Source organism: Cynara cardunculus (assembly GCF_001531365.2).
Source record: "Cynara cardunculus var. scolymus isolate 2C chromosome LG 2, CcrdV1, whole genome shotgun sequence".
NCBI classification, from domain to species: Eukaryota; Viridiplantae; Streptophyta; class Magnoliopsida; order Asterales; family Asteraceae; genus Cynara; species Cynara cardunculus.
Genome location: NC_037529.1, coordinates 67,350,620 through 67,375,643, shown reverse-complemented (window position 1 = coordinate 67,375,643; position 25,024 = coordinate 67,350,620). Strand labels below are relative to the sequence as shown.

At 32.6% G+C, this 25,024-nt stretch overlaps 2 protein-coding genes and 1 long non-coding RNA gene across 4 annotated transcripts; 1 reads left to right on the top strand and 2 right to left on the bottom strand.

Annotated features, from left to right (window-relative positions):
- Nucleotides 1–2,214: 2,214 nt before the first annotated feature.
- Nucleotides 2,215–2,749, bottom strand: LOC112507412. 2 transcript variants are annotated; one of them, XR_003068525.1, is made up of 2 exons: nucleotides 2,645–2,749; nucleotides 2,215–2,524 (listed from the first exon to the last, which is right to left on the bottom strand). It is a non-coding gene; the product is annotated as an uncharacterized LOC112507412 (long non-coding RNA). The 2 variants fall into 2 exon arrangements; XR_003068524.1 differs by having other exon boundaries at nucleotides 2,656–2,749.
- Nucleotides 2,750–6,974: 4,225 nt separating this feature from the next.
- LOC112507088 (pathogen-related protein) lies at nucleotides 6,975–9,961 on the top strand. The gene is made up of 4 exons (XM_025111501.1): nucleotides 6,975–7,164; nucleotides 8,181–8,313; nucleotides 9,181–9,479; nucleotides 9,584–9,961. Exons 1-4 carry the CDS (start codon nucleotides 7,012–7,014, stop codon nucleotides 9,743–9,745), a joined length of 747 nt encoding a protein of 248 aa, XP_024967269.1. The 5' UTR covers nucleotides 6,975–7,011; the 3' UTR covers nucleotides 9,746–9,961.
- Nucleotides 9,962–14,011: 4,050 nt separating this feature from the next.
- On the bottom strand, nucleotides 14,012–22,203 carry LOC112507249 (anaphase-promoting complex subunit 6). The gene is made up of 16 exons (XM_025111734.1): nucleotides 21,958–22,203; nucleotides 21,351–21,485; nucleotides 20,390–20,463; nucleotides 19,489–19,528; nucleotides 19,046–19,091; nucleotides 18,768–18,847; nucleotides 18,457–18,638; nucleotides 18,229–18,354; nucleotides 16,976–17,050; nucleotides 16,455–16,580; nucleotides 15,935–16,004; nucleotides 15,487–15,569; nucleotides 15,258–15,371; nucleotides 15,077–15,176; nucleotides 14,314–14,349; nucleotides 14,012–14,228 (listed from the first exon to the last, which is right to left on the bottom strand). Exons 1-16 carry the CDS (start codon nucleotides 22,201–22,203, stop codon nucleotides 14,127–14,129), a joined length of 1,635 nt encoding a protein of 544 aa, XP_024967502.1. The 3' UTR covers nucleotides 14,012–14,126.
- Between the last annotated feature and the right edge of the window lie 2,821 nt (nucleotides 22,204–25,024).

The window sequence follows — 25,024 nt, the reverse complement described above, 5'->3', positions numbered from 1 at the left end:
AGACCAAAGGTTTTTCGTGAGACCCGTAAGACCAATTTATGTTCATTGATCAACTTTATAAGCTAATGATCTAATGATCTAAAGTTGGACGGTGACAATTTTGTGATTATTGAGAAGCCTCGTGGCAATTTGATGATCATGAATGTTCAAATTGTAGATCTAATCCAAAGGTTGAGAATTGGTGTTACGAGTCTCATGAAAAACCTTTGGTCTCACATAATCTCAAGTCTATATAATACTAAATGCATATTTAAAACTCGACATGTATATCACACAAAGCCTTTGAACATGTGCAACATAAAACATCTGAACCGATGAGATCTCAATATTAAATTGGGATATAAGGGTTAGGTGGCGTTTGTTTTTTAAGAGGTGCTGAAGTCTGAAGTCTGAATTCACTTCTGATTTTTAAGAGGTTGTGCTGAAGTCTGAAATCTGAATCAGTCAGACTGTTTGTTTTTTGCGTCTGAAATCTGAAGTTTGAAGATGAGAGATCGAGAGTTGATATGGATCGACAGTTGACAAAGTTGAGAGATGAGAGATCGAGACAGAAGAGTTGATCTAGAGAAATTGAGCGCAAAGAGATCAGAGTAGGTAGGCGACAATTTGAAATAAGAGGTAATAAGAGGTTTCACAACCACTTAAATTTTCAGACCTAATAAAAGCTTTTAAGCTCTTAATTGAAAGAAAAAAAACCAAACACATTGAATCCTCTTATGTCTGACCGATTCAAACTTAAGAAGACATTAATAGCTTTTTTATTAAAAACAAACAGCCTCTTAGTCTATCATAGTTGAACTAATCAATATAATAGTTACAGTATGTATCCAAAATATTTATCTGAATTAAAATACTACGTATAAATCACAAGTACCCAAGTCCGTGGGTTTTCAGAATCCCATCTTGTCATTGATCACTTCCAAGAGAAGGTATTTTAATATATTTAATTATTTGTATGAGTTGGATTTCGATGATAATGAAAGTCATCGAGAGAAAGGTAAGAAGAAATATCTACTTTTGATCAATCGTAATTGAATATCAATAGTAATGAGATGTACTGAATCAATTTTTGTATCAAACGCAATTCATAAGGTGAAGGTAAGATTAAAAGTAATCAAGGGTTCAAATTTATTCTTATACTTCTCACATGAACTTTTATTTTCATACGATCCTTGTTTGTGTGTTAGTACACATACTTGTAACTTTTACTTTATTTCAATATAAATTATAGATTTCACTTTCAATAATAATAACTTACATTATTTTTTTAACCTTGATTTATAATAAAAATTTACAACGATAAACAACTAAGGATTTCTATTAACTCTTGTATGATTAAAGTTGTCTATATGAATTAATCTGTCTATATAAATCAGTCTGGTTTTATTTGCGATAGTTTTTTATAGGTAGAAGAAGTGTGTTTTTAATTGAGAGGCGTAAGTTTGAAAATATGTCTTGTTTGTTTTTCATAAAAAAAAAAAAAAAAAAAACTCTTATCAGCCCCTTATGTCCGATTATTTAAGAGGCAAGGTTATTCAGACTGTTTGTTTTTTCTAATTTTTCAGGGACACTTATATCTTATTTTTCTCTTATCTAATAAGAGATAAACCAACCTCTTATTTGTCTTTTATTGTTCTTCAAATCCTCAACAACCGTGTTTCTCAATCGATTAACTTTAATCGATCATTTTTCTCAATCAATCATTATCAAATCAATCATCACCTCTTTCAATTAATGTATTTTAATAAAATGTAAAGTGTTAAACATCGTTAATGATATTTTTTTATTTAAATAAATATTAATCATATCATTAAGAACATGGATAAACCAAGCCTCATTAAACTTAGTAAACCGCTATCAAACAAGTCGTAAGTGATTGAAAACAAGAAGCAGTTTTAAGTTGTTTCAACCATACGTAGAATTCTCTGCACCCTGAGTTTCTGACGAGTGATTCATCTTCTTAAAAATGTTTCTGCGAATTTCAACAACTCCAAAGTCCAGTCGAACCTTAAGATCTGACCACCGGCGAATGCCGTCATTGCCGGCGACTTCCATGTCTTCTTCCTGCAAATATCCATTAGATCGTGTATTTGATGGTCGCGGAACCATACATCATCAAACATTTCAGATATCTCGGTTGTTCTACCGATTTTACTTTTCTGTTACACAATTTGAACGAAACAAATAGGATTAGGAAGATGAAGAATATCAGAATATATGACATCTAAGGTATTTATTCAAGATCGGACCAACACGAATACCAAGACGAACCGCGTTTAATATAACTCGAAAAAGAAATGACACAATTTTCAGTTACCGATACAAATAATAACAAGTTGATCAGAGAAGAAACCATTTCGTGGCAGATGAGATCCATACGAAGCCCTAATTTGAAGTGTACCCTCAACATGAAGTTCTTAATCGACGACTTTCGATGGCTCCTCCAACAATTGCCGGTGCTGTTGATGTCGCAACGTGGACTTCTTTACACCTCTCCACTTGTTGAACACAGCCGTACCAAGGACTGATACAACCAATTATCGGATCAGATTTGATTAATCGAAGGCAATTCTAAATCAATTTACTGATCTTATACATTCATATGGAATTCATAGCTGTAGGAAAAGGAAGAGTGAAGAAGAACCGATTAATTACTTCCGGCACCGACCAAACACAACAGACGCAGAAGCTTTTGACCGTTCTCGTCTCCGGTTGTCATCTCGCTCGCTTCCGACGTGCCCCCAAAAAAGGAAGGTATTATTGGGGATTTGGAATCGATAAGTCGGAATTGTGACTTTATTTACATATTGACCCCTATACTTTTGAAAGTTTTACAATCCTCCCATCTTCTTTTGCTTTTCACAATAAAGTTTGCAAGTCAGCAACTTTTTACATCTATGCCCTCATAGTTTATTATAACTTTCTGGGTCGATTTTTGTCAACACTTTTGGGCTAGGAGGCTTGTGCCGAATTTTGAAGATATTGGTGGACTTGGGCTTAAACTAATGGGCTTCTTTTTGTTAGCCATGGGCCTACTTTTTTTTTTAAAATTGTAAATACATGGCTAGTGTATGCATTAACCTTATTTCATCACTCTCTTTTCTCTCTACGAGTCTTAGAGACCATTTACCTAAACAATTACCCGGTAATCATTAACCGGTAAAATTCAACATTATCGCTTACTTATCGGATAAAATTTAATTCACTAAAACGCATCGTATGCAACAATTTATCTCGGTAAGCGCTAACCATGGTAAGAGTCGTCATCCTCACTTACCGGACATGACTTTCGATTCTTGCATTCGTTATTATCGGGTAAGCTTTTTAGTTTTTACCATATTCATCCGGTAATGTAAACTGACTTGGTAAGTGCTTACCCGGGTAAACGTTTGGTAAACGTCACCTTAGTTAGTAGAGAGAGTTTATGTAATTATCAAAAAATAAATATAACACTTCTAAAAAAATTATGTAAGTTACAAAAAAGTTAAAGTTATACTTATTTTGTTTTACGGATAATAAAAATGTGACAAGTGATTCAAATAAAATATTTAAATGAATTATTAATTGTATTTTTGAAAAAAATTAATTGATTTGTATACATCAGATTGACCAATTTTAGTTTTATTCATATTATACGTAACAACTATTTAAAATCGTAAATTAATGTAGATTTTTTCTAAAATTTGTTTTAATAAATCCAAAATTTATGATTTATATAATATCAGTTTGGAACTCTTTTAATTAACATATTATATTATTTATTTTTTATTTACTATCTTGTTTGTATTAATTAACGTAGTATATTATTAGAAAATTATATTAATTATATTATAAAATGTTGTAAAATTGACTAATTTTTCAAAACGTCTTTTTTTGTTATTTTACACTTTTCATTTAGCTTATCAGCTAGTTTTTACCAAACATTATTTATTCATCAGTTAACTAAATTAAATTAATAACAAGATAAAGGAATAAGTAAATAATTAATTATTGGTAGTAATTAATAAAAAAAAGGTGATTAAATATGAGATCATTTCTTATGTTTTTCACCTTAAGGTAACGTTTGTTTTTTAAGAATTGTTAAGGTTTGAAATCTTATTTCACTTTTGATTTATAAGAGGTGTTGCTGACGTCTGAAATATGAATCAATAAGACCGTTTGTTTTTGTAAACTGATAAACATCTGAATTTACTTAAATTGTCTATTTTACCCATTAAAAAATTATATTGTTGAATTTATAAATAAAATTTATACAATTTCACATATTTATAAATAAAATTTATACAATTTCACATATTTATGCATCATCGTTACGAAATTTACATCTAAACTATAATTAGCATTCATTTCACATATTTAACACATTTAACACATTTAAATTCTATCAAAATACATAAATTCAAAGACGTGATGATTGGTTTGGTAAAGACTGATTGAAAGAAATGATCGATTAAGGTTAATCGATTGAGAAACGTCGTTGTTGAGGGTTTGAAGAACAACAACTTAGCGTTTGGTACGCAAACATAATTGGATAGAATTGAACAGGACATGACAGGACAAGAGGGTCGGACTAGACATGACATAACTGAACATAACAGGAGTATGTCTGGTGTTTGGTACGACTAGCACTGGACATGACAGAACTGAACATAACAGGAGTATGTCTGGTGTTTGGTACGACTAGGACTGGACAAGTTACCCCAAAAGTTATTTGATGATTTTAAATATTATATAATAGTTATAATTAACAGAAATAAAGTAAATAATTAATGAATAAATATTTGTACATAATTTTCATATTTGTACCAAATTTGAATGAAAAATAACTGATGGTAGTAATAGTGGTGGTGGAGGTGGTTTTGGTTATGGTGGTGGCTGACGGTAGTAGTGGAACGGGCGATGGCGGTCGGTGGCCGACAATGGTTATGGAGGTAGAGGTAGAGGCAGTGGTGCTTGGTGGACGACGGTGGTTATAGAAGACATGAATATGGTAGATTGTGGTGGTGGTGGCGGTTGACAACGGTGGAGGAGGTAGTTGTGGTTGATGTAGTGAAAATAGTGGTGGTGGTGGTGGTTATGTAGAGGTGAGGTGGCAATGAATGGTGGTCGTCGTGGAGGTCGTGGAAGAGGTTGTTGCAGTAGAGGGGGAGTTGAAGGTGGCGAACAGCGGTAGTGGTGGTGGCAATGGACGATGGTGGTCAGTGGTCGACTATGATAGAGGTGGCAATGGACTTGGTGGACGGTGGTTGTGGAGGCGCTGGAGGATGTTGTTGTAGTGGAAGGGGAGGTGGAGGTGGCCGTCGGTGACCGCCGATAGTGGTGGCGACGGCTGAAACTAGCAGTGATGACCATTAAAACAATATCATATTAAAGTTATATAACTAGGATAGATTAGTAATTGTTAGTTTCTGTCTCATTTTTGTCCCATCTTGTTCCACCTATTTTGGTGGAACAAGAACTCTTTTGTCTCATGTTGTCCCATCTGTCTCAGTTCTTGTCTCGGTCCCATGTCGCGCCAAACGTGGGACAATGAGTTCTTATTCTGTCGCATGCTACGCCAAACATGGGACAGTGGGTTTTGTTTCGTCCCATCATGTCTCGTCTCATGTACCAAACGCAGCCTAAGAGGCAAACAATAGTTGGTTTACCACTTACCAGATAAAAGAACAATAAGACATAAATGTCTCTACAAAACTAGAAAAAAACAAACGATCTGATTGACCTTACCTCTTAACGAATCAGACATAAGAAACTAATAAGTTTTTTTTAGAAAAAACCTTGACTCTTTTTCTCATTATTCTTCACTGAGAAAATCAATAAATAATAATATATTTAATAATATATAAAAATACATTTAATATCGTATATTTTATCCTTTTCCCACCAGATCTACGGAGGAATCCTTGAACATAGATCCGCACATGAAGGAGCGGGAGGTACGGTTTTGTTGTATGGTCTTGATAAGCCGCCATCCATGTTTGTGTTAATAATTCATTTATATTTAAATGCATGCCTTTGGGTTTTACGTAAATATAACCTATTTATTTATGTATTATAAATTTCTCATCATATAAAACCGGTCTGTTTTTTTTTTTTAATTTATAAGACGATAAAATAACATTTAAACGTTAATAATAAAACATTGTCAAGGGTTCAGCGTTTTTTATACCTTTACAATGTTTTGTTGTAAAAGTTCAGTATTATTTTTGTAGTCTTACACTCTTATGGGTCACATGAAAATAAATTAGTCTCACAAGAACCCATCTCTCTCTTTCTTTCTCTCTATGTGTGTGTATGTGTGTGTGTRTATATATATATATTATATATATATGTATATGACTATAATCAAATAAGAACTAGAAAAATGTTACAAACTCGTAAAAACTTATATAAAAAAATATTATTTTATACGATCTATTTTTATTAAAGGATATGATTTACGTAATTGTTTCATATATGTTTGTGTTCAATTTGTGAATAAAATAAATGAGAAACATTTTTTTATTCATATAGTGAACGAGAAATACACGTTAAAAAGTTTCACACTATTAAATAAATGCATTTGAAACTATCATATATATATACGGTAAATGCAACAAATAAACTCACATATCATCTTCACTCATAATGAGGGTTGAACCTGTGACAACCTAAGAAGCAAGAAGCTCAAATACTGCTAAGCCAAAGTTTGGTTAAATAAATCAAAATTACCACCTCTAAATAATCAAATTAAAAACCATATTTCAGTTCAGATATATCTTTTTAGTTTGTTTTTAAGCAAAAAAAAAAGTATTTCAAAATGTTATGAAATAAAAAAAAATTATTTACATCAATATCCATCTTCTATTATTATTTTTGTTAAACGGTGACAAAATATGATATCTTGTCACAAGCGTGTAATTACCATTTTAGCCTTGTAGTGCCATCATATCTATAAAGCCTCCTCTCTTGGATCACAACATTTGAAGTACAAATTCCACTTGAGATTACAAGAGAAGTAAGAAAGGGAAGATGGAAAATTTAAAGCTTGAAGAAGCAACGAAGAAGGCCGGAGAGAAGTATCGGTCGTTCCTCCATGAAGAATCCGAGAACACTGTTTGGAGACACGGTGGTCCTCCCAATTTTGATGTCGTTAACCAGCTCTTCGAAGAAGGCCGAACCAAGGTTTGATCTGTACCCATATGATATATTGTTATCATTCTTCATTAAATAGACATCTTTGTCTGATGTTTCATGTCTCGTTCTTTTTTGCACGCTTTTTTTTCTCAAGAAAACTAGGTACGACACGTGTTTTTGTCATCGATGACTTGAAAATACAGTACACGTAATTTTTAATCATCCACAGAAGTATTTTGGATCTAGTATTCAGTTTGATGGTATGTGTTGTCATTTTTCAGACAACAAAATATCTTATATGTCATGGTTTCAGATCCCTCTGAATGTCATGGTTTGAATCGTCGTTACGTTTTGTCTCAAAAAACACAATCGAACCTATTGGTGTCCCTCCAAGGTGTTTGGGGATCCTCCTTGGAGATCACATGTTCGACTCCCTCCAAGCCATCGGGAATTTTCCTAGTTGTGTCCTCTAGGGGCTCATGAGATAAGTTGAGGTGTGCGTAAACCGACACGAACACCAGTGGTTAACAAAAAATTGGTGTTTTCTAATTAAATCTCGATACTTGGAAAGACATCTCTATGCATAGCACGTACAATTACCATATGGGTATTCAAGAAAACTGTTGTAGCCCGTTCATCCAGATATAACGTCAAAGAAACATCTTTACACAAACATAAAATTATAACTGTTGTTATGCATGATGCTACTGTCATCTAAATTTTTTACTCTATTTATAGATAAAAGAAAATACATATATTAAACCCAATGTGATAATATTAATCATATATCTTTAGCTTGGAAGCATATATTGTCTTTTAACCGGTTATCATGCTAATATGGCGAGTGATATGGTATTCAACTCAGTATTATTTGTTAATGTGGTTAGTGACACGATTTTTTTTAATATTAATCTGTAACCAGTTACCCGGGTACTTAAATGTTTAAAGTTTTACATCTTATGTACCAAAATGAAAGTTTTGAAAGTATGTTACTCAAAATATGAATCAAGTTAAAATACGTTACCTTTTCATGTAATTTGCTCGAACTGTTAATATGGTTGTAGGTGTGGGAAAAGGGATCAATAGAAGAAACTGTTCAAAATGCAATAAAGTCATGGGAGATGGAGCTGAGCCACAAGATTCGTATTCAAGACTTTAAGACCATCAATCCAGATAAGTTCAAGCTCATTGTCAACGGTAAACCTGTTTTCTAACTGTTTCTAAGTCACACTGTTGATAATTTCATTAAAACTTGGCAATAAGATCTGATAAACATTGAATTAAATGATACTTCAATGCGTAGGTATTGAGTTAAGGAACCACGCACAAAATCCCTACGTAACGTATGTCTGATAAACAAAAAAAAAACACAGCATATAGCAGATTGAATAATCAACATTTGAAACTGTTAAGCTTTCCTTCTTGTTTTTAGAATAATCTTTTCTTGTAAGTATATAGTATTTATATACGATAAATGCAACAAACAAACTCACAAATCATCCTCATATTTTGTGACTGACTTCCTAGTAGGCCAAATCACATAAGACCATATTATAAAATCGACTGATATAAAGAATAAAATGAAATATTAAAATCAAGATTTATCTCGCTGCATTACGCGGGTACCTTTCTAGTTCTTATCAAAAGCGTTTAATTATCTTATCCATTAAAACGTTCTTGAAAATTGAAGTTTTTTATTAATGATTTCTAAATCTAAATACGAGGTTAAAACTTAAACAAGAGTTTCAATATAAAAATAGGTATTTTAAGTTGACTCCTTATTTAAGTTATAAAAGTCAAAGTAAGGGGTGTTTGTGATTGTTTATTTAAAATAACTTTTGTTTTTCTACAAAAATACTTTAACTTATTATAAATCATAAGAGTATAACTTCTTTAAAAACTCCTTATTACCGGTTTGGCACCGACATAAGTTGTTTATCCAAACACTCAAAAGTGTTTATTATCGGTGTCACACTAAAATAAGTTGATAAGTTGTTTTTACAAGCAATCTCAAACACCCCTAAAATGGAAACGGTGAAATTTACGATGAAGTTAAAAAAACAGGGAGGGAGGGGTTATCGGCGGAGGAAACATTGAAGGTGGGGAGTTACAATGCATTGCTCAAGAGTACTCTTCCAGAACAGTACCAGTATTACAAAGCAGAACAAGAGACCTTCGAATCGTCTCACGATGTTTTCCGATCGGCATTTCCTCGTGGATTTGCGTGGGAGGTCATCAGCGTTCATTCCGGACCACCGGTGATATCATACAAGTTCCGGCATTGGGGTTACTTCGAAGGTCCGTTCAAAGGAAATGCTCCTACCGGCGAGATGGTTGAGTTCTTCGGCATGGGCATCCTCAAGGTACTTCTTCTTCGTCTCCTCGATCTGATCGTCGATACAAGTTTTGAACAGAAATCATTTTTCGATTTCCAAACTAAAACGCAATTTTGGATTGAATATGGAAGGTTGATGAATCATTGAGAGCTGAAGATGTTGAGATCTATTACGATCCAGCAGATCTTATCTCGAAGCTACTCAAAGGATCGTTGATCTCAGAACATGAAAACGGTATCGCTGATTCGTCTGCGGCAAACACCGGTAGTTGCCCCTTTCAAAAGCAAGCATGATCCGGTGAGATCTGTTGGCTTTCCGTGATCTTCTAGCGTGTGTGTTTTGTTTCTAGTATCAAATTTGAGCCAATTGAATCCAGATGAACACATATACTTGGATTTAGCGACCTTGATCTTCTGGCATTTTCGATCGAATTTTGAACGGATCGACATGATTAATAATCTGTATCAATGGATCATATGTTGGTGAATAAAGCATATTTAATTTTTAAAATTACCTCTTAATACCTCTTAAGTCTGATTGTGTATTAAAAGCGTTTGTTTTATTTCTAAAATAAGAGCTAAAAGCTCTAAATGTTCTTTAAAATTTGAAGTGATAAATGTATCATTAATGCCTCTTAATCCTAATCCGTCCTCTATTAAATGATTCATATTTTAGGGGATGAAATAGATTTGTTAACAAAAACTTTATCTTTTATATTTTTGTACTAATTTGACTGATTCAAATTTCAGACTTCAGACGTAAAACCAAGCAATCTTACTGATACAAATTTCAGACTTTAGGACCACCTCTTATAAATCAGAAGTGAATTCAGGCTTCAAACTTCAGCACCTCTTAAAAAATAAACGTCACCTAATTTTGTTGCTCGTTTTTCTATCAAATATTTCTTTTGCATCATTTGTCTAGAAAAATCGAACCACTTTCTATTAGTAACTACCACTTGATTTATATTTTATACCAACATTTCGATTCTGAAATCTATAACTTAAACAGTCGCCGCCTTCACTTACCGGGTAAGACTCTGGGTCCTTGTCTCGCTCTTACCGGTAAGATTCTTGATCCTTACCATATTCATCCGGTAACGTAAAATGACTTGATGTTCACTTACCCGAGTAAGCGTTTGGTAAACTACCCCTTAGATAAGGTGGATCTCCATTCTCTTCTCTGTTTTTGTTGCAACGACATCGAATCTATCGACCATTGCTTCATAAATTGTTTGATGACTTTTCAATTGTGAAAGGGTATATTTATTTGGTGGGGGGTAGCGTCTCTCTTCACCGGTATTAATTGTAAAGTTGATTGAGTTTGTCGATTCAGAGGATATAGCAAAGTCAGTGCGGCTTTGGAAGGTCGTAATTTGGACCACTCTTTACTTTATTTGGTGCAATCGTAACAATCAAACTTTCCAGGGGGAACCTAGGCTCCATATTGATCGGCTTTTATGGTACAACTTTTCTTTCCGTTAGGTCTCAAATCATGTGAAAATATTCAACATCTCGTGGGTTTGATTGGTGGGGGGGAAAGTCTTGCTGGTTAGCTCCTTCTTGTCGTTGTGGTTTTCTCGTTATTTTGTTGTTGTTTGATCCTTTTTGAGGGGGTGTTTGGGATTGCTGATTTGAAACGATTTATGTTTTTCTACAAAAACACTTATAAACTTATTATAAGTCGGAAATGTTTAAATTTTTTAAAAACTTCTTATTACCGGTTTAACTTCATATTTTCTCTATTTTATAAAACTAGAAGGGCGCTCACACAATGCAACGAGATTCATTTTCATTTTAATGTTTCGTTTTATTTTTAGTCGCTGTTGATATAGTACAGTTATATGGTTTTGAGAAAAATAATGTTTTTAATTTTGAATAAAAATAAATTTAAAGATATCATTAAAATTTGAAAAAATATATTGATATTAATATCAAATTAACTATTTTAAAAGTTTTTTTTTTACAATTTCTTTAATTCAATTTTTTATTGTAATTTAATTTAAGTCTAATAGCGAAGTAATTTATCATTGGCTTACAATATAATTTTTATAAAAATAATGATTCTGTTAGAACTTAATGATTATTCTAATTATATTTTAAATTTTTTATATTTAAAATGATATGTTTATCCTATATTTGATTATGTTTGTCTACAGATAGTTATACGAATTGAAAAATAGAGTTTTAATAAGTTGTACTTATGCAAAATTTTATTTGTAATCTTAAATTTTAAATAATATGTACTAATAAACAGTACTCCATGTATAAAAAATTGTTTTTAAAAGGTTTTATCAAATGTTTTATAATATAACTAGAAAGGTACTCGCGCAATGCAGTGAGATACATCTTGATTTTAATATTTCATTTTATTCTTTATCTCAGTCGATATTATAATATGGTCTTATGTGATTTTGAAAAAGCGATGATGTTTTTATTTTTAAATAAAATATAAATTTGAAGAGATCATAAAAGTTTGACAAAATATATCGATATTAATATCAAATTAACTATTTAAAATTCCTATATTTTGTGCAATTTTTTAATTCAATTTTTTTATTATAATTTAATTTATGTTCAATAACGAAGTAATTTATATTTGGTTTAATAATATAATTTTTTTATAAAAATAATAATTGATTATTTTGTTAGAATTCGATAATTATCTTAATTATATTTTAGATTTTTATATTTTAAAATGAGATGTTTATTCTTTATCTGATTATATTTATTGACAGTTAGTTACACGAATTCAAACATAGAGCTTTAGTAAGTTGTATTTAAGTAATATACATCAATATATAATACTTCATATATTAAAAATGATTTTTAAGAATTTGTATCAAATATTTTATAAAATAATTTAGATAGTATAGAAAATTTATTAGAGGAAGATAGAATACAAAAAAATCTATTTAAATATTCATCACACTGAAAGCAAGACAACTATTCATTCAGATCCTTTCGCGGAAGCCATGACGTCTCTATTTCCAAAAAATTAGGATAATTTTTTAAAATCATTAAATCTATTCTTTATACAATTTTTTATATACATCAATGCTAATATATATATATATATATATATATATATATATATATATATAGAGGAGTGATCAAATAAAAACCGTCCTCATTTGTGTAAACCGTGCAAACCACCTTCATCCGTCAATTTCATTGTTTAATCTTATGAAATTTTTTCATGAAATTGTTTAATCTTGTGAAATTGTTTCATATAATACTTTTTTTGATGAAGTTGTTTCATATATGGTTGTGAAATTGTTTCATATAATACTTAATGAAACTGTTTCATGTATTTCTCTAAAATTAATGAAACTGTTTCATGTATTTCTCTAAAAATTAAAATAATGAAGATGATAATATCTATGATTCACCCTCCACAATAAAAATGATTGATCAACCTCTCATAATTACAAAAAAAATGAATAAAATGAAAAATTGTGATTGGTTGAATGAAGTTTGCACGGTTTGTACAAATTGAGTGGTTTGCATTTGATCGTTCCCCTATATATATATATATATATATATATATATATATATATATAATATTATAAATTTGACAAAAATTCTTAAAAATCATTCTTTATGTATGAAGTACTGTGTATTAATGCATATTACTTAAAATTTAATATTATAAGTAAATTATACGTAAGTACAATCTATTAAAGCTTAATTTTTGAATTCGTATAACTAAGTGCAGATAAACATAATCAAATACAAGATAAACCTCTCATTTAAAATTTAAAAGATCTAAAATATAATTAGAATACTAATTGAGTTATAACAGAATCATAATTTCTATAAAAAAAATTTATTATTAAGCTAAAAATAAATTACTTTATTTTGACCTAAATTAAAGTATAATTAAAAATTGAATTAAAGAAATTGTACAAAAAAACGAGAACTTTTAAAATAGTTAATTTGATATTAATATCGATATATCTTTTTCAAATTTTTATGACGTCTTCAAATTTATTTTTATTCAAAAGTAAGAACATTATATTTCTCAAAACCACATAAACTTTATTATATCAACAGAAACGAAAAATAAAACGAAACATTAAAATGAAGATGTATCTCGCAACAATTATGCAACAAATACATAAAGCGATAAAATCAAATTTCATATATAACTTTGAAACAATACAATTAAATAAAAGTGAGAATTTATAGGTTATAGACAATGCCATCCGCAACAAAATTTATAGAGTGATTAGGTAATGATGTTGCAAGGCATTTGTGTCAATACCAGCCTACATCTCATCATTCAGACCAACCAACCAATTACTATTAGTCCCGTTTACCAAATGTTTATTCGAATAAGCACTTACCAAGTCATGTTACCTCACCGGATGAATATGATACGAACCAAGAATCTTACCCGGAAAGAGCGAGACAAAGACTAAAAATTTTACTCGGTAAGTGAGGACGACAACTCTTACCACGGTAAGCAAATACCATAACATAAAATTGTACAACAAGATGGACAGTAAAAAGAAAATTAATCAAATCAAAAAGCAGCAGGATGCAAATTGTGGGGACTTATTTTTCCTGGAGTCATCAATATATATATGGTTGAATGAATGTTTTGCTTTAATACAACATACAAACTCATTCCTAGTCCTACCCTACCAACAAATAATACACATTTTTTCATTTAAATATATGTTTCCGATTCAACGCCTTGCCGGCTTTCGTCCACAAGGGCCAACGTCAACATTTCCGTGCAGAACTGATCGTCCGGGTTAATCCATAACGCCTGCTCATATCATATCAAACCATTTACTACTTGCAAATACAAAACATATATATTATATCATTACCTACGATTCTTCGTAACTTACCTTGTGATAGCATGTAATTGCAGCAGTATAATTATCCTGTCAAAAACACAAATTTCAAAATTGGATTCCGTAAAAATAATAAACAACTGCTCTACTTGTAGATCAGATCCCCCTAGACCCTGCTTTCAAGTGGAATATGCTGGGTCATTTGGTTTGGTTATCTTTTAGGATCCTTTGTGATAGAATGGTTGACTGGCATCCTGACCTATATAAGCAAACCAGACCAACCGAGCCCTGTATATCCCAACAGGTGGGGTCTGTGGGCTAAAATGTAGACGACCTAACCTGACCTCTATATCAACAGTAAGAGCATCTCCAACAGATTCTCCAAAGTGGAGGATGAAACTTCAAAATCTCTAAAAACAAAAATATATTCAACTCCAACAGATACTTCATTTTGGAATAAAGTATTATTTCTCTCTAATTATTTATTTTCAAAGTTTCCTATTGGTGGAAAAATATTAAAAAGTATTTCTCTCATTGTAATCATTTTTGGGATGTTCTCTAAATTTTGAGATTTTTACACTCTCTCCTACTTTCTCCACTTTGGAGAAAGGTTTTGGAGAATCTGTTGGATAAAAAAAAACATGCCCAAAATCCCTATTTTCTCCATTTTGGAGAATTTGTTGGAGATGCTCTAAGGCAACTGTTTGCATGAAAGACCATCGGCTTGTGCAAAACATACAAAAGAGAGAAATGCATATAAGATATAATTTGAATAATTTAAGCAGAAACCTATAATTTAGTAAGGCCACAATGTTACCTGCAGATGGTATGTGTATGCTAAACCAGCATATGTGCTTAAGCTTCTTGTCGACAGCGCAAGGGCCTTTTCATAATACGTGATTGCTTCACTGTACCTCCTGATTCGAAAATACATCACAACAACTATAAGTTCAACAGTCATAAAGCCTAAAAGTTAGGAAACAAAAAAGTGTGCATACTTTAATTTTCTTAAAGAATGAGCAAGATTAACGACGGTTGATTCCCACATCTCATTTAATGGCGATGGCATGTGAGCCAAAGTCTTTTCGAACCACCATACTGCCTTTTTATACCTAAAAAGTTTTACATTAGTTTGTTGGTTAATAAGGGAAGAGGATAATATAATGGCTACCAAACATCCAATTATTAAAAGCAGAAATAAAGAAAGAAGATATAAAGGATGCTCACTGTTTCATATGATATGCAACAACTCCAAGTTCATTATATACAAGTGGATCCGACGGGCAAATGGCCTTTGCCTGCATGAAAAACTGAACAGATACCAGATAAGAACTCATATTAGGTTCTCCATCATTTAAAAACCCACACACCCAAGGAAAACCAATAACAAGCCAAAGTGAGGAAGATTATTATAGGCGTTAATTGACGGGTTGCAATGAGAATGAGAGTTAATTGTGAGAAGGGTAAGAAGGGATCTCCACCCTTAGATCAATCCTAATTGAAAAGTTCCACTAGATCAACACTAATGAGAAGCACCCGATCAATTCCCATAAGCGCAATTGATGGGCTGGTTTGAGATTAAAGCGATCAAGGGTCCAAATCCCTTCTTACACTTCTTACCTTAACTCCTATTCTCACACAATCCTTCGTCTTAATTGGCAATGTCATATAGTACCTGATCAGCAAGTTTAAAGCTGTGTGTACGCATGTACTCCATTCCAATATACAAAGTAGGTAAATGACACCTGTGAAAAGAAAACATCAAGATTTAGCCTCTAACTGAAAATACATAATTCACTTATGAATATATGATGATGCAAGTCAAGACCACAAAGGCATGATTTAACAATTGGTGTGCAGAATGTTTTCTGAAGAAATGGAATTTGTTAAAGGAATTTGACTTTGAAGGAATTGGAATGGAATTAGAGTTTTACATTCTATGTTCTCTCTTCAAGTCACTAAGAAGCAAGGATTCACACATTTACACCAAATAGCAACCAGTAAAGTTCCACTTAACGAAAGGAAGAATGTGAATGAATGGGATATTAGAGCTTTCAGCTTTGGAATTTCCCTCATGCTATCCTCCTTTCTAAAGGAATTTAATTATTAACTGCAAGTTGTGAAACATATACTCACAAGCAAGAGTAGCGTTTGCTTTCACATAGAAGAAAAGAATGAAGAAAAAGTTGCATTACCCAGGAAATAAACGAGCAGCAGTGCGATAACCTGACATAGCTTGGTCACCTTCTTCTTTGGCTGCATAAGCATTTCCATACCCTATCCAACCAGGAGCAAACGTTCCATCTAGGCTAGTGGCCTTGCTGTCAAAGAAAAAGATAGCCAGCGTCATTAAATTGAGTACAGAGCAACTGGTTATGAATAAAATCAAATAAAACACCCGGCCAACCAATAATCAAATCATAAGCAAAAGAAATGCAATGCTTAATTCACAGCTAGCATTTGGTATCTCTGCATGACAACTGAAGAGCAAATAAAAAGTTTTAGCCTGAGCGTCCAAAAGAGGGCCATAGATAGACAGGTATAGGTAAGAACTAATTCCTTCTATGATTCTTGTCCACTAAATGAGCAATGAGCTTATGACAGTTCATTGGACTAATTCTTATTATAAACACAAAAGTTTGCTCATTGGTTGACGGGGAATACAACACAAAGATGAACATATTAGCAGGCAGCAAAAAAAAGAACACTGTATTACCTGAAATAACGACGTGACTGATCATACTTCTTGATACAATAGTAGTAGCAACCAACAGAAAACCATGATATCGCCCTTGTGGAAAGCAAATAATAGCAAAAAGCACCGGTGAGTCATTTCGTCACAACTATTGTATATCTATAATAAAAAGGAAAGCAACATGCTAATTGCATCGCCACGGTTAATATAAAAGTACGCTGAAACTGAAATTGATGAATAGAAACGACTGCTGTGCTCAAACTGATTCCAAGTTTGACATCAGGTGTAACATCATTTGCAAGCAAGTAATACAAAATTATAGCATGAATCATTCATCAGAGATGTAATGATAAGAATTTGTAGAGATGTGGGACTAGGGTAGTAGATTTTGTGTAAGGACTTGTAGTTTGTGGTCAGGGAGGGATAGAAGAAGAGGACGGGACGGGGGAGGGTTGGAGAGCAGATAGCCAAGTGTTGGAGTTCTAGAACAGGTAGTGGGGGGTCTTTGAGGGCAGCCTTGAGTAGCTTTGGTGCGAGTTTAGCCAGATTGGGGATTTCGATTACCTTGCGTCTTAGGTAGATTAGATGTCTAGTTCTCCTCCTTACGTTTTCAACACTCTTGTTCAATCCTTTCTCATGTTGTTTAATGTGCACACTAGCTCTAACCGCTCTACTTGCTCTTCATTTAACTCTTCTTAACTTAGTTTCTTGTTTTTGACTAATTTTTGTGATAGCTTAAAATTCCAAAAAAAAATTGCAAAAACTTCTTTGCAAAGATTATTTTTCCGCTAACAGGGTTTCTTCACAGGAACACCCTCTTTACCTCCTGGGTTAGAGGATTGATCGGCATACATTTTATGATCCCCGGATCCTACTCATGTGAAATTTATTAGGTTCGTTTGGTTTGAATTAATGCATTTTAAATATATATTAAGATCACCAAAGCGTGTTTTAAAGCAATCCTTCCATAAATGTCCTTATCCTAATCCTAATATAGCTGCAGTCTTATAGCTACTCGCAATAACGAACAGGATTTCCTTGGTGTACACGATATCACCTTGTCTTCAATTTTTCCCTGTAGATGACATCTTCACATATTTGTCCCTTGTGAACATTATCTATAATGCAAGTGATGGACTTATGGCCATGAAAAACTTATTAGCATTTAAGACAAAACAAATGCAAGAAACATATATTTTCATAAATTATAACTTGATAAAAGAAAGAAAAATGATGTGCATGATGAACCTAACAAGCTTACAGAGTTTTCTTACTTTTGAGGATAGTCCTTGACTAAGTTGCAAGCCATGAGATAAAGTTCATTTGAGTGTCCAAGCTCCATTGCAGCTGCTATATGAACCATGGTACTTTTAAGATGGAATGGATCCTTCTCAAGCAATCTGGGTGACCAAACCATGATGCAAATATTCAAGAACCATTAGATCAAGGGGTATCAGGTACAATTAGTTATATCCTTTTCTGTCAGATATGGGTTAACTTACACTGAAGTCAATTCAAAGCATTTTTGGTATTCACCACATTGATGGTAGTATTCAGCTTTGCATGCCAAAAGATCTGTGTTGTTTTTTAGTGTACAAATCAGGTTCTGGTTTGACGGTTTTATGCTAATATCTTCTTGCTCAAGTTCATTGAATTTCTCTTCAACAACACTTGCTTTATCATACTGAACAAAAAGAAAGATGAGAAAGAGAATGAGTGACATCACAAGATAAGACGGCACTGTATTAGAAAGTGTAATATGTATCATTTGTATACAACAAATATCACATATGCATTCTGAATTTACAGATACCTTTTTTATTAAACATGAATAGAATGAAGAAAGCCAGCCATCTTCTTGAGCAAACTGCAGAGATGAAAGAAGACTTTTCTCTGAAATTCAATAACAAATCAAACAATGACATGGTGACCACTGTGATATAAACAATGTATTCATGCAAATAAAATATAAATGAATGTTTAGATGCATACAGCCTGTTCTAAGGAGACAATGAACATTTAAAAAAAATCAGATGGCCTCAGTAGGATGACATCAAGATAAATAATCTAGATCAAGTGCAAATGAGCTACCTTCTTCACATGTTAGCATGTGATTCTCAGTAAGACATTCCAGGGCCTGAAAAAAAAAGCACAAAGACATATAAGTATTTCAGAATATGTTGTACAAAAGTGGAACATATCAAACAGCCAAGTACTGGTAAAGGAAACCAAGCTAACAATACTCATATTTCTTTGTGGAGAAAGGAACCACAAAGTTTCCAAAGCATATAATTGTAACATGTAAGCAAGCTCTTGAGACATAAAAAGTTACGGTATTAAGGAAATGCTAAATTTTCCATCCCTTGCTAGAGTACAGGTTGCTTGAGACAACTAAAACTATAGCCAGACATAAAGATGGCACATGGTGTCCATAGGAGTCAAAACAGTGATGATGTTGAATGGTAAGTAACTAACTACAAAACAAGAAAGATGATGGTTTACACAAACTTGCAACTGCATATGGTAGTGCTTACCTCATAGCATAAAGGATCAGCTCTAATTGCAGCCTTGTACCTAGAGCATCATAAGTAGAGTAAGATATTCTAAATTAGACAGTTACTCTCCAAAAAAACAAAAGACTGGATAAAAAGACGAGAAAAATGTTGGTACATCAAAATTTGATTTTCAACAGTTTGCAACTTTACCCTGGTTTTTGTGCAACATTTAATCCTCATGTATAATGTATCATTGCCTCTGTAGATATACACACACACACACTCATATATATAAGAACAATCCTAAAATCCTAGAAGGTGAAACAAAGAAAGAAGCAAGAGCATGGATTTATCAACACTGTATTCCTATTCCTGTGAAGTTAATCATTTGATTATAACTACATCCTCAAAGCATGAGACAATGGCTGAAACACTCATGGATTCCACAACATTACAAATTCAACTGTAACCCTTTATCCCCTGTTCACTATTGTGTTCCTCCCCCCCCCCCTTCTGACAACATAAAACACAGCTCGGAGATTATATCATATTCTCTGAAACCCATAAGTCTTTCCTGTCTGGACTTGAACAAAAGTTTTATGTACGACCATCTAGATTACTAGATTATACAAGCGTTTATTAGCATATACAAAGGTAACAACTCATACAGCTGAAACATCCTAATAAAGGATGTAACTACTATTTCCAGTCCTCAATAAGATGGAATTCATCACTTCAAACCAATACCTTTTTTTCTTTCAAATATCAAACATTGCAACTCTTACAAGGGTCCTGCAGGACATTGGTGACTTCTACGTGAAATTAAGCCAAATAGATACCTCTACCAGGTTTAACTAAGAGTACAAAATAAGTGTACAAGTAAAGTCATATCGAAACATAATTGTGTTACGAATCCACATTGCAACATGTTGAAACTAACCACTGTCGTGCCTGAGAACGATTCTCCAGAGCTTCATATGCCTTGCCTCTAAGAAAACATATTGCTGATGATATCTGTAAGATGATAGATGTATGAGTTCTTGGCAATCAGAACTAGCAATTACATTTTATGCGCAAGAAAAAATGAATGAAAGAACAAGAGAATGAATATAGGAGATTTAAAAAAAAATCAAGTTGTTCTATTAGTAAAAATCATAGAAAAAAAGAAGGCAGCAATTTTGTGCTCAAAAGAAATTACAATGAAGAGATTCAAACTCATGAGCAATATAAAATACTTAAGCAGTGATGCATGACATTACTTTTTCTGGATAAAGGGACATTAAAAGTATTAGAACACTCATTCCTAGCTTGGTTCCTCTTTCTTCTCTCATACCTAAAGAAGCATGTATCATTAATTTTCTGATCAACATAGTCATGCTGATCGCTAATTGTCCAGATATTATGAGAACTCAAGTTCATGATATCAATTTATTCTACACATCTTTACAGTAGATAACTAGCATAAATACCATTGACTGACAACTCAACAAACATACTGAAGAAAGAAATCTTTTGGCCTGTTTACATCACATGAAACAACTCAAGCAAAGTTGTCGGGCTCGGACCAAATAAAGAAAACAAATACTATCTAATACACCCAAGCTAAGTGAAGGTGGAGCCTAACACCAAGACACTTCTATCTGAGGAACTGCAGAAAGTGCTTCAGAAAATCGCAATAGTTTTTTTCTAGGACAGTACAAGCTTAAATAGAAAATCTTGTCTTAATCAATTATTCCCCTTTCCATTTTAAAGGTCTTTGAAACTAAACAGTACAATACATTAATAAATTTTCAATATACTGGCTTTCCTCCTTGATATGATTTAGTATATCACTTCCCAAAACCGAATAAAATTGAAAGATATGGACTTAAAATTAGAGTGAACTGCAAATAGAAAATTACATTAATTTCACGATCTTCGCTATCTTTATCCAGGTACATGACATTAGAATCCTTGGTATCACTAAAATTTCCATGTTCATCCACCTTAGCTTCTCCAAGCATTAGCAAACACTGATCCCACTCCTTCAGTTCCTCCTGATCAGACACATTCAAAAAAATCAATATTGATCAGCCAACCACTACCACATAAGCACATAACAGAAGCACCGTCATAGACAATACTTCGCTCATGGTCTTGATTAGTGTGAAAGGTTGAAATGTTGGCACCCAATTTTGCAACAGAACGATACAATGATCCAAAAAGAATCACATCTTCAATTTTGAAGTCTAAAAAACAACAAATTAGTAAAACTTGGTAAGAAATTTAAACTGAAAACGAGAAATTTATAGGTTCAAGAAGCACAAGATTGATGTTGACTACTAGTAACTAACACAAAATACTCCTAGTCTGAAATTTTGATTTTCTAGTGAGGTACACAGGAGTGATTTTTTCCATTTTTGAATGAGAAACTTCCAAAGTAAAGAAGAAATCCAAACCCAAAACGCAGTAAAATAAACTTGAATCAAATAAAAATATGATGAATTGGGGCAAGAAGAGTATACTGACGAGGCATTTGGCGGCCAGATAACGAAAACGAAGATCACGGAGGACGATCTGAGATGCATTGAGAAGGTGGAAAGCACGACGGTAATGACGACCAAGAAATAGGGCTTGTGCTTGCATATAGATATCGGCGGGATCGGAAGTGAAGGCGACGACCTTGTCGGCGAAGAAGATCGCCGACGAGTATAGATGCTTGCTAACGCAATCTCTAACCACTCCTCTCAACTTCTCGATTTCTTCTTCCCTCATCTTCTCCCCACTTCCTTTTTCAAAATTTTCAAATCTTCAGAGGGTTTGGGGGAGTGAGTGAGTGAGTGTTTTTTATGCAGAAAGGAAAAAAGCGGGAGGCGAATTTCTTGGTTTTCAGGGTAAGGTCCGTTAAGTGCCGGGCTATTTGGCCCATTTAGCAATTATTGGGCCATTCAACCCCATCTTTCAAATAAATAAAGAATATTATGTTTATTTGTCACCCCATCATCCACGTAGGCTGTCAACATGTATGATAGTGCTGACATGACATTTCTTATTATTGCATTGTACTTTCAAAATTATTTTATTATAACATTATCAATTTCTATTACAACATTATCAATTTCTATTACAACATTGTACTTTCAGTTGCTTAATGGATTGGTGCAAGATGATTAAGTGATCAAAATGTTTAAGAGACTCTTATGATATAGTGCAAAATGGAATATGGTTGTTTGATAATTGTTCAGGCGCTCAATGGTTTAGGGGGCCAAGATAAAAAAATCATTTAGAAGGTTTTAAAACCATTAAGAAGCATTTTTTTTTGCCAAACAAATGAACAATATTCACTTCTAACAATTAAAAAATATCTCTTAATAAAATTATTAAAAATTAAATAAATATCCCTTAATAATGGAGTACAACAAAATAAAAACCACAAGAATGTTTTATAAATTTATGATAAATTGCATGAAAAAGTAACGTACTTTAATTTGATTCCTATTTTGAGTAACGTACTTTCAAAACTTTCATTTTTGTACTTAAGATGTAAAGTTTTAAACATTTAAGTACCCATGTAACCGGTGGAAGCGTTAACTGATTATTATGCTAATTGGCGAGTGATGTGGTATATAACTCAATATTATTTGCTGACGTAGTTAATAACATAGATTTTTTTAATCTAAAATTAGTTTTTTTTTAATTCTAAAATTAATTTTCAACCGGTTACCGGATATTTAATATTCAAAATTTTACATCTTAAATACTAAAATAAAAGTTTTAAAAACACATTACTCTAAATAAAAATCAAATTAAAATGCGTTAATTTTTTATATAATTTACCTATAAATTTATCATATTGAGATCCCACCTATAGAATTTTCGCTAGGGCCCACGCAGGTATTGAAACGAAAAATGCGCTTCGGAGTTCGGACCCACCCAAGTATCGTTTCAAAATGCATTTCGGGGCCCACCCAAGTATTTGAAACTTGGATGGTATCATGTTTTAAGCATAACGTACAACACATCCTCCATTGCTGCCTGCTCTGCCAAAAGTTTGAAGAGGATTCCGTCCCTCTTTCTGCAGATTCTATTTGTGGCTGTCTTTTTGTTATTTGCTGATTCCTTCATGTTCCTTGCTTTTTTTATGATACCTGGTTCTTTTGGAGCTCTCTTTTGTTTTTGTTTTTGTTTTTTTTTTCTGCTTTTAATCTTGAAATTTGTTTCCAATAATAGCAATGAGAATAAAACCTGTTCAAGATTGGTTGCACGAAAAGTGTTCGACGAAATGCTTCAAAGAGAACTCCGACAAATTCAACTACGTTAAGGACTCTAAAATACACATTACCTTTGAATATGAACCATTACCATGACCATTGGTTCAAAAATCACATTTTGCAAGTTCTTTAAAACATGGGATAATCTGATTTATAGACCATATGATACGTGATCCCACCTTATTTAGAATCTTGGTTGCCATATATATACACTAAATCTGCTTTCTTTATTTATATTCATTTTTTCAAGATAGTAAACATCAATTTCTGACTTCTTTTGTGTTTCCATGGATTAGGCTACACATCAAAATATGCCAGCACGTTTTTCTTGAGCATCTTGGACGGCAGGCTATGCAATGCCGGCTAAAACTAGTAAAAAGAGCAGGTACATTATCACTTTAAAATATCCCTTTTTGTTGATTCTAAAATAACCCCGTTATTTGAACAGTTTTATATAAATTTTGTCTCACATACATCTGCATCAGATGTCAATTTTTATATTTTCAGTGTTATGATTTAACCTCGAAAAGGTCCAAATAGCAACACCCATATACGTTTGGACTAGAGCGGCCAGATCCAATGAATTATGATAATGCATCAATAGAAAGATGACGAAAATTTCCACACCTTAAGCATGTTTTTGAGTCTTGGTAAACAAAAATGTTTGGAAAAATACTAAGAAAAGATGCCCTTCCATGTAATCCAACCTTTTTTCCCTTAAAATATGGAAAGTCAATCTTAGTTGCCAAACTCTTGATAGGGAAATGCATACAAATCTCACTTTGCAGTCCTTATTAATAAATCTGACTTTCAGGTGGAATAAAAATAGAAGTGTCCCCTGAAATAATTCCGACCATTGACCCTAAATAATATATAAGCTAGTTGTGTATCCGTGTGCGATGCAATTTGATAAAATATATATTGTAAGTTGGGGATGAAAAGTGAACGTAATTACACATTAAAAATATCCGATATATATATATATATACATACGAACAAAATAAAAATTACAATAATTTGTAATCGTACACAGCTGTAGCATTTATGTTTATAACCAAAGCATTGAACTCCTTTTATAGGCATGAAACACAATTAACCTTTTGTTTCTCTTTTTTATTTTAGCCAAAAATTCATCACAAACCATAACTCTTGTTGCATTAGTGATCTGTACCTAATGCTCAATTAATGCTATATTATTGAAATTTAAGAGTATTACTTAATTGTTTCCTAAGATCCCTCTCTTGACAAGATGTTGATCAACATGAATTTATTTAGAACAAGTTAACATCTCACTAAATTTATTTAATGTTTGACTAATTTCCTTG

Bases quoted from the DNA above. Each gene is read 5' to 3' on its own strand.
- LOC112507088 (XM_025111501.1), top strand. From the start codon at position 7,012: ATGGAAAATTTAAAGCTTGAAGAAGCAACGAAGAAGGCCGGAGAGAAG. The intron at 8,314-9,180 runs GTAAACCTGTTT...TTAAAAAAACAG, and splicing joins GTTCAAGCTCATTGTCAACG to GGAGGGAGGGGTTATCGGCG. The intron at 9,480-9,583 runs GTACTTCTTCTT...TGAATATGGAAG, and splicing joins TCGGCATGGGCATCCTCAAG to GTTGATGAATCATTGAGAGC.
- LOC112507249 (XM_025111734.1), bottom strand. From the start codon at position 22,203: ATGAGGGAAGAAGAAATCGAGAAGTTGAGAGGAGTGGTTAGAGATTGC. The intron at 20,464-21,350 runs GTAATTTTCTAT...ATCATCTTACAG, and splicing joins GCGAAGATCGTGAAATTAAT to ATATCATCAGCAATATGTTT. The intron at 15,177-15,257 runs GTATGCACACTT...TTTTCGAATCAG, and splicing joins CATTCTTTAAGAAAATTAAA to GAGGTACAGTGAAGCAATCA.